The following is a 12,001-nucleotide window of genomic DNA, read 5'->3' on the forward strand; positions in this document are numbered from 1 at the left end:
AGTGAATGAGAGCAGAATTGGACTCTTATTTAGGACACATTTTTCAAATGCTTGTTTTCTTACACAGAAAAATTTAAGATTGTGAGTTTCAGTTATCAAGTTTTTCCTCCTCTGTGTGGATTATGTTCCTTTATTTCTGCTTTCGCCGGAACAAAGAACAGAATGATTTAATAAACTAAACTAAACATATACTTTGACATCCTCACCTGTAATCTGTCTACTAGCCCATTTCCACTGAGAATGTTTCCAATATGCTTAGCCTTTGAATAGCTTTTCAATGACCATCAATAAAAAAAAAGGTACCTGCCACAAAAACATTTCTTCCCATTTCCCTCCCATCCAGGCTCAGATAAAGGTAAAGAGTGAAAATTACACTCATCATTTTCCATCCTGATCCAGTGACAATGGTAAGTTCTAATATCTCATAACTGTGGAGTGCTAGAAATGAATGCTCCATCCCTTTTGGAGAGCTGAGAAGCCACACTCTCTTAGAGTATAGGGTATTGTTTCTCAAAGCATAAAATCCAATCCCAAAGAGGGTTGTAGAGAAGATCCAACAATGTTATGAAAAATTGTACCAAAAATGTAATTGAAACATGACTAACATTTTGCAGCGGGAAAAAAAAGGAAATGTAATACATTTGCAATTAGATACACATAATAAGTCTTGTCATGACTGGCATGCTGCCTTTAAGGCCATCATATTACTGCAACCCAAAGCTAGACTAAAGCTCAGTGTAGTCTTGAGCAGAATGTGAGTGCCATATGCCACTAGAGAGGCTGCAAATAAAACACCTGTACCTGCACTGTTATTTATGATGTACCATAGACAGGGACGGCTCCAGTCCCCATCACGCCAAGTGTGTGCTTGGGGCAGCAAGCTGCGGGGGGCGCTCTGCCGGCGCAGCGGGGGTGGCAGGCAGGATGCCTTTGGCGGCTTGCCTGCGGGAGGTCCGCTGGTCCCATGGCTTCGGAGGACCCTCCACAGGCAAGCCGCCGAACGCAGCCTGCCTGCCATGATTGGGGCGGCGAAATGCCTAGAGCCGCCCCTGACTATAGGAAGGGCAAGTGCTCATGCCCATGCACACAGACCATGATAAAACATACCACTGAGCTGGAACAGTGCATCTGCTGTTAACATGAAGGCCCAATGAGCCTAACATGATCATGTTGCCTATCTCATTCCATTTTTACTAGAGATCACTTCTAGCCAAAGGAAAGGACTTCTAGTCAGTCAGGAAAGGACCCTGCCTTGTTGAAAAGTTTTGTGAGTGAGACAATGGCAAGTGAGGTGTCCCCAGGACTGCTCATAAAGGTAACAGAAAACACGAGGATGAAACAATTGGTTTTACAGTGACTGATTTGATATCACAGTGTGTGGTGCGATATGAAATGCTAGCAGCCTAGGCTAAGAAGCCTTCAAAATGACTGTCACTGAAAGATGAACCTGAGGGTTTTTTCCTGAGAAAACTCAAAGCCTTGAACCATCAACAAGACTTGACTATTCAAACTGGCTATGACAAGACTCATGCCCTTCAGGAATCTTATCTTGATCACACAACAGTATAAGGATTATACTAGTGTAGAAAATCTTATACTTCCCTGCCCAATGAATATGGGTTCAAAAATTATATGGCCTGACTCTGAAAAAGATTTGGGGGTTGCAGTTGATAATGAGCTGAACAGGAGTTCCCAGCATGATGCTGTGGCCAAAAGGGCTAATGTAATCTTAGGATGAATAAACGGGGGGATCTCAAGCAGGAGAGAGGTTATTTTACCTCTGTATTGATCACTGGTGTGACTGCAGCTGGAATACTGTCTCCAGTTCTCACAGTTCAAGAAGGATGTTGATAACTTGGAAAGGGTTCAGAGAAGAGCCACAAAAATGATGAAGGGATTAGAAAACATGCGTTATAGTGATAGACTCAAGGAGCTCAGTCTATTTAGCTTAACAAAAAGAGAAGCTTCAGGGGAGACTTGATTACAATCTATAAGCATCTACAGTGGGAACAAATATTTAATAATGAGCTCTTCAATCTAGCAGAGAAAGATATAACAGGATACAATGGCTGGAAGTTGAAGCTAGACAAATTCAGACTGGTAATAAAACATTTAGTTTTGATAGTAAGGGTAATTAGCCATTGGAACAATTTACCAAGGGTTGTGATGGATTCTGCGTCACTGACAACCTTTATATCGAGATTGGATGTTTTCTAAAAGATCTGCTCTAGGAATTATTTTGTGCTATGCAGGAAGCCTGACTAGATGAATCAGCCACCAAACTGAAAAGAGGCCCTTTGTAAAATGAGACTATTCGATATTGTATCAGTGATGTGGCTGAGAATGTATGAGAACAACTGCTTTCAAAAGACAGGAAAAGGGACTATTTAACAATTCAACATAATAAGTCAACTGGTATCTCTGGTACTGGATGGCTTCTAGCGCTCGTGAGGTATGTTTCTGATGTTGCTATTGAAGAAGGCTTGCTCCTCTACAAAGCAGTGCCATGAAAATGCTTATCTGAGACATTTCAGAAGCAGTCAAAGACTCCCACATTCAGTGAGAGTGGTGTATCTCACTGGTGTATCTCAACCTGCATATACGGTACCAGAGCAAAGACAAGTAAGAACAGTGGTGTGGTCACTCAGATATAACATGTTGCACCTCATGTCTCATGGTTTCACAGTTTCAGGCTAACTCAACTGTTTTTACAAAGCAGAAGTTTTCCTGAATGAAGATTGAGCTCCCTTGGCGAACGGCTTCAATAATTCAGCAGCAGGGCTAACTCCAGGGGTTTTGCCGCTCCAAGCAGCCAAAAAAAAAAAAAAAAAAGCCGCAATCGCGATCTGTGGCAATTCAGCTAGAGGTCCTTCGCTCTGAGCAGGAGTGAGGGACCCTCCGCCGAATTGCCGCCGAATCCCTGAAAGTGCCACCCCACTCCCAAGTTGCTGCCCCAAGCACCTGCTCGATAAGCTGGTGCCTGAAGCCGGCCCTGTTCAGCAGGAGTCATACATAGCTTATACTGCTGACATCTGGGGGCACCTAGAGGAGCTGAACTTTTCTCTATCATAGTAGAATATGACTGCTCAGTACATGAAAAACAGGGCAGAACTTATTCACAAGAACACTTAGAAACTGGTCTTCCCAAGCACAAAGGAAATTTGGAAAAGCGTTCTTTCCTTTCAAACTTTAAGAGAACAGATGCCAGTTGGGAGCCATCAGGAATTCAACAGTCAGCATCTCAGAGAACTTCAAATCCAGCAGCAGGACTATTTTTCTGATGACCCACCAACAGGAAAGAGGTGGATCGCCAGTCCTTTCAGCTAAGATGTTGACTGACGGGGCTGTTGGAAGGCAAGCTGACAGACATCCCTTGTGTCAGCACTCTGGAATTGGCTTGCTCTAGCCAGAAGCACAGAAGATTTGGGGTGTCTCTGAAAGAGGAATATTCAGCTTTTGATGGATCAGTTCTGACAGTTCCCATCTCATTTTCTTTCTCGTCTCTGTAAATCAGGTTTCTCTCTAATGGTGAAGATTATAAATGAAGTATTATGATTGCGTAGAGATAAAAAAGAATTAAGATTGTAATCCCCAATTCAGCGTTATGTGAGCCATTATTAATCAGTTACACAAATTCTTCCAGCATGTTGATCTATAAAACTTTAGACTTCCTTAAAATCACTGTTAAAAACCACATAGTTAGTTGTTATGTCTAGTATGGTTATGGCTCAAAATTTCACTTGCCCATGGTGTGGGTTAGAGATCTTGTGGGGAGTGAGTCATGATCCTATTCTTATTCCTGCAATAGATACCCAGTTCCAGAAAGTTAGGAAAACCCTTGGATGAAGTATTTGTTTCTTATAGTGACAGGTCATAAGATATCAGACCTTCATGTGACAGACTTATAGGAAAATTTATTTTTGAAAATGCTTTCTTCAGATCATATATATTTAGATCACTAACACTTTTCATTTGGAATACATTGTGCCGAAGGCAACCTGGTTTTGAAGCGGAAGGGAAGGAAAAGTGGTATTAATAAAACATTTTCTAACCATAAAATCATTTCTAAAATGGCTTTCCTCTGAAATCTATGGCACACACAGAACATAAACATAATGGGTGATATATTGGAATGGCATACAATTAGCATTGGCATGTCCTCTAAAAAAGAATAAATAGATTTAGCCTGATTACACCCTGTAACATAGCAGAGTTTAGCGCCTGTCTCTATAACTGAGACCACTCCCATTCCCTCAGGTAAGCTCCAGCTCACGATGCCGTTCCATCCCCTGCCCCCCGCCCCCACACTGCCATCCTTCTTCTTCCCTCCATCCACCCCTGAGGCTCTGGTCCCTAGCTCTCCAGACCTCTCCGCCCTGCCCCAGCAGCCTCTGGCTCTTGCCCCTGAAGATTAATAGCCATACCAATTCCTGAAATTTGCTTGTGAAAATCCAATGATCTTTTTTGTCTTCTGGTAGCAGGGGAACACTTATACCCTAGGAAAACAGAGCAAGAGAGTTTGGTTAAAATAACACTTGAGGCTGCTCTAAGTTGCTCCTCAACACCAGCCTGCGGCCTGGCAGCCAGAGGATGCATGATCTGCAAAGCTGGTTTACAAGTGCCTTTCCCCCCGCACACAGTCCAATCTACAATAGATGCCAAAGGACCAGTCTCAAGAGTGTAGCCTGTTTCACCTGCATATGAGCTATGAACCCACAGTATAAGATGGGAAAATGAACACTGGGAAATAGTAAGACCACACAGAAGTGAGGCCGCTGAATAGAGCAACAGTACAGTGCCTTATAAGGTCTAAAAATCAAACCCCAGAAATTCAGTGTGAATTTATTCTACCACAATACACTTCAATAGCAAAGGAAGAAGGTCTTTGTTTACCTTGCCGAAAATGTGATTTAATTGTGTTTGATATGAAGGCCAGACCCGCATCACTGAAAACTTGAGCACTGTTAGCACCTCCGCCCACTGAGCATCCAAGATCATATGAGTTCATTGCTTCAAAGACCTACAAAATATAATAGCACTGAAGGAAGGTGCACTATTGCAAAACTGTGATTCTTTTCTGAATAGCGATGTCATGTCCTGTTATCAGGCCATATGCAGAAATGATGCAAATAGAAGTATTGGTTACACCCCAGCACTGAGTTGAAAGGAATCTGACATTTTAAGAAGGGCATAATTAAATTCAGTTATGGCCTTCCTTCTGCATCATCAATTTTGCCCATATGAGAGTGGATAGGCTACGAGTCTATTCTGCTTTGTCAAATCCTATGCAAATTGGTTATAAATACATCATAAATAAATAAGAAAAATATTTTCCCAAATAAGCAATGTCTAGAATAATGTTTTGATTACTACTCATTTATTATATTCAGATTTCTCTATTCTCCTACGAAATACTACTTGACTCAATGACACATGCTATTTTCTTTTTAACACACTTACTTTTTTGGCCGTAAGCTTATTCCTTTTGTTTAGAATGAAAACTGCAGTATCAACCACAGCTAAGGCAACAGTTCCTGCATGATCTGTGTCAATGGATAAATTTACCAGTTCCGTTGGCTCATATGTGTCTCGGTCTGTTTTCAGTTTAATCTAAATGCAAAATGTTTAAATAACAGAATTTTATATTTCTCATTAGCATTAATATCAAGCATTGATATTAGTGGGATATTAGCAATATAGGTAATTTCTATCTAAGCTTTCTGCATTTCACACCACTAACATTTATCTAGTGTCAATTGTGGTATATGTTTGTTGGCAGATAAAGATAAAAGGGCTGATCCTAAACCGCGCTGATTGTCTTTTACTCCAATTGCTACAATGAGAGTTCAGAACACCAGAACTTTAAAGAATGGAGACTCTGCCCTCAGATACATATGGGCAACACCCACTAAGAGCCTTGGAAGCTGGTGCGTGTGAAGAGAATTTTACCTTAAATATTTAGGGATTCAGAAAAGGATGAGCTTAACTTCAATTAGATTTAAGCACATGCTTAAATGCTTTGCTGAATCAGGGCCTTAAACAGTACCAGCTGCATTTAATATCTTTCCAAAGCAAGCTAAAAATCAAAAATACTGTGAAATAAAAAGAGTGAAAGTGCAGCTTATCTATGTTACAAAGTTAATTAAACTAAAACAATTTGCTACGTCACTTTCTTTTCTCCCACATCCGCCTTCCACTTTCACTTAATGGACCAAATTCTGCTCTTGGTTACACAGGTCTAAATCAAGTACATGAGAGCAGAATTTATCCCTCAAATACTAGGCTTTTAAAAAGTTACTACAAGGGACCATTCTAATGTAGCTCCTTTGTGTATTCAGAATTAGATGGCGGTAATGGTGGAATTACCAAAAAAGATTATTAATAAATAAACGCCAACCCCTATGAAACTGCTTTTTGTCACTTTTATACATATGGGATCAGATCTTTGGCTCAACCTCTAGCATATCCCACCTTATTCATCTTTTTTCTATTTTTGTTCTCTATAAATATTGCTTTATTTGTCATTACCTTTCCTTCACAGGCATCCACAATGTCTAGCCACACAGAGTCAGCCACAATCTCACTGTGGCCTTGATTTTTAATGAAGTAGTAAGCAATAAAGCGAAATGCAGGCACCATTTTCTCAGTAACATCCAGGGTGATTATTTTGTTTGCATATGGGACCCTTCCCATAACCTCAACTTTCCCCTTTGTTAGCACCTGCAATTCAAAAGCAAATGCAGAACAAATCAAATGCTGTGTAATCATGACAGAATGTGTATTACATAAAGGGAATACGAAACTAAATAATCATGTCACTTAGGGGCAGATTCTGATAACTTATTCTGGTTTAGTAGCACCTAGCTCATTAAGTTCTCTCATTGAAGTCAATGGTACTACTCCTAGGGTGATATTGGGTGCTGCACCTCAAAGAGGAACAGTACGCATCTCATGGCCTATGGGTAGTACCTCTAAGCTCCATGGGAGACCTCATGGAGTCATGCCCTCCTGATCCTGGGCAACTCCCGGGGCTGGAGAGGTCCCCCGGTATAACTTAGCCCTGGTAGCCTGTTTAAGTTACAGTAGCATCCCAAGGCTGCCCTTAGAACTCCAGCACTGCCCCGAATTTCTGCACATGTGTGTGCTGGGGGTCCACCCTAACACACTCCTTCACTTCCAACTCTATCCCTAGCACACCCCTGCATCCAACCTTGCAAAAGGGACTTCAAAAGGCAATCTTGTGGCTGTCTTTCAGCAGGCTATAGGAACACTGGCTCTTTTACATCGGGCTGAAGGGGCAATAGGACTTTCACTGACAGGATAAGGCATTACTCAGTGTGAGTAAGAGTATCAGAGTCTGGCTCTTATTCTGGATTCTGTCACAGTTACATTGGCTAATTCCTTTCTCTGCAAGTAATCCTATTTATTTCAATTGAATCACTTCTAGAGAAAGTTGTAAGAAAGACAGAATCAGACCCTTAGATGGCAGAGTTGATAAAGATTTTACCTGAACTGAAGCCAGACTTTTCGAAACAACAGTAAAAAGTCATGAGACAGGACACAATGAAAACATAGGGTCAATTGGCCATAAGTCTTAAAAAAAACTACAGGTTTTGCCATTAAAACGGCTATAGTAGAACAGAGAGCATCACAAATGAGCTAATGGAGTTTCTCCTTTCAGTCAGGTTTTAACTTTCTTACAGATATTGCACTTCAAGGATAGTAAGGTGCCCAGGTAGTTCTGGGGAGCAGGTATTCTAATCCTGATATAAAATTGCATCTGAAGAAGTGGGGTTTTTACCCATGAAAGCTTATGCCCAAATAAATGTTAGTCTTTAAGGTGCCAACCGGATTTCTCGTTGCTTTTCTGGCATAAAATTCTCTCTTTTTTACATCTTACTTGTAAACCTTGGGACTGTGATTTTCAAAACTGTCTAAGGATTTGGACACCTGATTCCCATGGAAATTAAATGGTAATTGGGTGTCCAAATGCTTTGCAAAGCTTTGAAAATGTCAGCTGTAAAATGCAGTTATGGTTAAAAAAAAATGAACAGATTTGTCATTCAACTGATTTGTTCCCTGAGTGGATTCATAGTCAGATCTGCTTACTTTAGTGAAAGAAATATTTTTTATACTTGTTAGCATTGCAGAGTCAATAAAAGTTGTAAGAAACCGAGCAAGATTGTTTTCTGGCTTGTGCATCATGAAGAGAATTGTTCATCAAGTTCCAGTCTTAGCTACACTATAGAGTTAGGTCAACACAAGGCAACTTATGTTGACCTAACTATGTAAGTGTCTACACTAAAATTTGGCTCCTGCCAATGTAATTTGCCCACTACACCAACTTAATAACTCTACCTTCACAAGGGACATAGAGTCAATGTCAACGTAGTTAGGTCGATGCAGTGTCAGTGTAGACACTGTGGATGTTGATGTATAGCCAGCGCAGTAATTGAATTTATTTTACATGTCCACACTATGCTCCTTGTGTTGACAGTGTGTCCCCCCACCAGGAGAACTTGTGCTGATTTAACTACCAGGGTGGGGCATTGTGGAACAGTTTCTGAAAGGCAGCAACAGCCGATGTTAGCAATGCAGTGTCTATCTACATTGACCTAAGCGCTATGCCTCTCGCAGAATGGAGTTATTAAGTCAGTGTAGTGGGCGAGTTACATTGGTGGGAGCTACTTTTTAGTGTAGATGCTTACAGAGTTAGGTTGACATAAGCTGCCTTACATTGACCTAACTCTGTAATGAACAGGGGCGGACTCCATAGGTACTTCGGGGCTGGAGCATCCATGGGGAAAAATTAGCAGGTGCTTAGCACCCACCGGCAGCCAAGCTCCCCCCAACCCCTCCTCGTCTCCCCTCCTCGGAGCACACTGCGTCCCTGCTCCTCCCCCTCCTTCCCAGTGCTTCCCATCCCCCTGCCACCTAACAGCTGTTTGGCAGCACTTTGCAGGGAGGAGTGGATGAGGCAGAGAAGAGGCAGGGCAGAGGCAGGGATTTGGGGGCAGGGTGAGGGTGGTGCAGGACAGGAAGAGTGGGGAAGGGGTGGGTCTGGGGCAGGGCCTGAGGTGGGGGTGGGGGTCAAGCACCTACTGTGCAAAAGGGAAGTCGGCACCTATGCTGTGGTGTAAATCAGGCCTGTGTTGCTTACATCACCTGTTGCTGGCTCTCCGAAGCCATCCCACAATTCCCCACACTGACAGTTCAAGTATCAGACAGGTAGCCATGTTAGTCTGTATCCACAAAAACAACAAGGAGTCCAGTGGCACCTTAAAGACTAACAAATTTATTTGGGCGTAAGCTTTCATCGGTAAAAAACCCAACTTCTTCATCTGTATCTGAAGAACTCGGTGCCACCGAACTGACAGTTCAATCATGCAAGTGCTCCTAGTGAGGATGCACACAGCCGACACAAGGAGCAAAGTGCAGACATGCACAAACTATGCAATTACTGAGGCGGCTGTATGCCAACATAAGTTAGAGCAACTTAATTTTGTAGTGCAGACATACTCTTAGATTCAGTCAAAGCTGAACAGGAAACTATTTTCCCATCCTAAGGAAACGTTTTAGATTTTGAAATTTTCCATCCTGAATCAGCACAAAACGCCAAAAACCTCAACATTTTTTAGCAAACTGTTAATCCAAAAAAAATGTTCAGTTTGGGTTGCTTCAGATAAGTTTGAAACATATTTCAATATTTATATAATTTCATTTTTAAAAAAACCCTTACATTTCTCAACAAAAAATATAAGTTGGAACCAAAAAAACTGGAACTTTTCATTTTGAAAATGTTGAAATGGGACATTTTGACATTTCAAAACACATTTCAAAAAATATTTCAAAACAGGAAATTCATCAAATCTGACCCTCTCCTGCGAAAAGCATCAGTTTCAACAGATCATTTCCACTGGAAAATGTTTTGTCAAAAAAAACCTGGCCAGCTCTAGTTGCAGGTAAAGATGCACTAGCTAGAAAGGACTAGCTAGACTTTGGAATCCCAGGTGAGTTTTAAAGATGTATAGTTTTACTTGTAAAATGAGAACCATTTATCTGGAAGAGACACTGCAAGGCATTAAAGGATGCCAGCAATATGATTGCACTTTAAACTCATAGGGCCTGATTCTCATTTATGCACATACACTTTTCTGCTGACTTTAAGGCCCTTCTACACTGAAAGAGTGATGTAAAGGAGCCTGAGTGTAAATAAGAATCAGGACTATAAATACTAAATTTTAAAAAAGAAAAATATGGGCTTATTGTAGTTTCAAGGACCAAATTCAGATCTGGTAGAAGTGGGCATAAATTTGGCCCAAATTTAGGAAAATCAGGAGATCATGGAATTTTTCTCCCTAGGACTTCAGTTTCCAAAGCTCTCAGTCTGGTACCTTTCACTTCAATTAAAATATATGGGATGTCACAAAAGATCTAAAAATACCATGTGTATGGATCTCTTTGCACCAGATCTCCTCCGAAGCTGCATCTTACATTAATATGCTTTTCTCCCAACCTGAAAAAGGTCAGTTGTGTAGATTTATAAAATGCAAAATGATCTGTTCTAACACAAAGTAAAGTATTGTTGTCACAGTCCTATTTCTAACCATGTAATAGAAATAGTCAATGTTACTGCTGCTGGACCGGTGGACATCCTTCAAGGTAATAAGTAAAGTATCTCCAGGTGCTATGACAGCATGTGGAACACTGATACTAAGGTAGTTCTGGGTAGCAGACTGGTATCTCTCAGCAGTGGTTTTGGGTCCGGCTGATTCCATGCCAGGCTTCCCCTCTTCAGCCCTCACCTGTGAAGAAAGAAAAGGACAGAGCAAACAGCATGCCAATTAAGAGACAATATCAGGTGCCACTGTTAATTCATGTATCACCATGTCACCTGAAAAACACTGGAGGGTGAGTTGAGTCACCATAATGCACTAAGTCTAGGAGCTTGTTTGCAAACTGGACACCATTAAATTAGACTTGAATAAAGACTGGGCATGGATGGATCATTACACATAGTAAAAACTAGTTCACCAAGCTAATTTTCCCCCTACTGTTACTCACACCTTCTTGTCAACTGTTTGAAATGGGCCATCCTGATTATCACTACAATTTTTTTCTCCTGCTGATAATAGCCCACCTTAATTGATTAGTCTCACTAGAGTTGGTATGGCAACCCCCATCTTTTCGTGTTCTCTGTGTGTATATCTATATATATAATCTTCCTACTCTATTTTCCACTGCATGAATCCGATGAAGTGGGTTTTAGCCCAAGAAAGCTTATGCCCAAATAAATTTGTTAGTCTCTAAGGTGCCACAAGTACTCCTCATTCTTTTTGCAGAGCTTGGTGATTTCAAAACAAGAACAACAATTCTATAACCCGATTCTCTCTCATTGCTTATTTTGCTGTTGCTATATTTGTCTTTGATATTTTGCTAGAGTAGCTTGCTCTATGACACTCACAATAAGTGGCTTAATAATAAGTATTTTGAAAATAAAATTAACAATCATTCAAATGTACAGATGACTATGCTAAGTAGCTGTGTGATCTTACTGATCTATCCTTTCTCACCCCAGTTCTTCCTCATTTGCTATGCATCAAGTCATGTCTATTATTAGGGCCCTATCCTACAAATGACTCTGCAGGAAGACCCCTGCACCTGCGTGCAGCCTCACTGATGTCAGAGGTTGACTCTGGATCCATCTACACTGCAGCTAGAGGTACAATTTACAGATGCGCACACACTAGCTTTTATTGACATAGCATGCTACAAAAAGTGTAGCTGCAGTAGCACAGCCAGCAGGATAGGCTATCTATTGGAGTACAATCCCATCTGAGGCCCTAGGTAGTTACACAAGTGGTTAAGCTCACCTGCCACTCATGCTGCTGCAGTTAAACTGCAATTTTTGGCATATTAACTTGATCAAAGCTAGCACATGTACGTTTACCCAAGATAAAAATTACACCTCCAGCCCAAGTACAGATGTACCCTTTGTGGT

General features: G+C 41.2%; 1 protein-coding gene across 6 annotated transcripts in view; it reads right to left on the reverse strand.

Annotated features, from left to right (window-relative positions):
* The window catches only part of LOC127043240 (complement C4-like), a 117,246-nt gene that overhangs the window by 62,768 nt on the left and 42,477 nt on the right, over positions 1 to 12,001 (reverse strand). For all 6 annotated transcript variants that reach the window (XM_050937110.1, XM_050937111.1, XM_050937109.1 and 3 more), the window contains 5 exons: positions 10,608 to 10,805; positions 6,529 to 6,720; positions 5,461 to 5,610; positions 4,894 to 5,020; positions 4,425 to 4,496 (listed from right to left, as the gene is read on the reverse strand). In XM_050937110.1, coding sequence (XP_050793067.1) covers positions 4,425 to 4,496; positions 4,894 to 5,020; positions 5,461 to 5,610; positions 6,529 to 6,720; positions 10,608 to 10,805 — 739 coding nt within the window. The remainder of the gene's footprint in view (positions 1 to 4,424; positions 4,497 to 4,893; positions 5,021 to 5,460; positions 5,611 to 6,528; positions 6,721 to 10,607; positions 10,806 to 12,001) is intronic.

Source organism: Gopherus flavomarginatus, chromosome 1 (assembly GCF_025201925.1).
Source record: "Gopherus flavomarginatus isolate rGopFla2 chromosome 1, rGopFla2.mat.asm, whole genome shotgun sequence".
NCBI lineage: Eukaryota > Metazoa > Chordata > Testudines > Testudinidae > Gopherus > Gopherus flavomarginatus.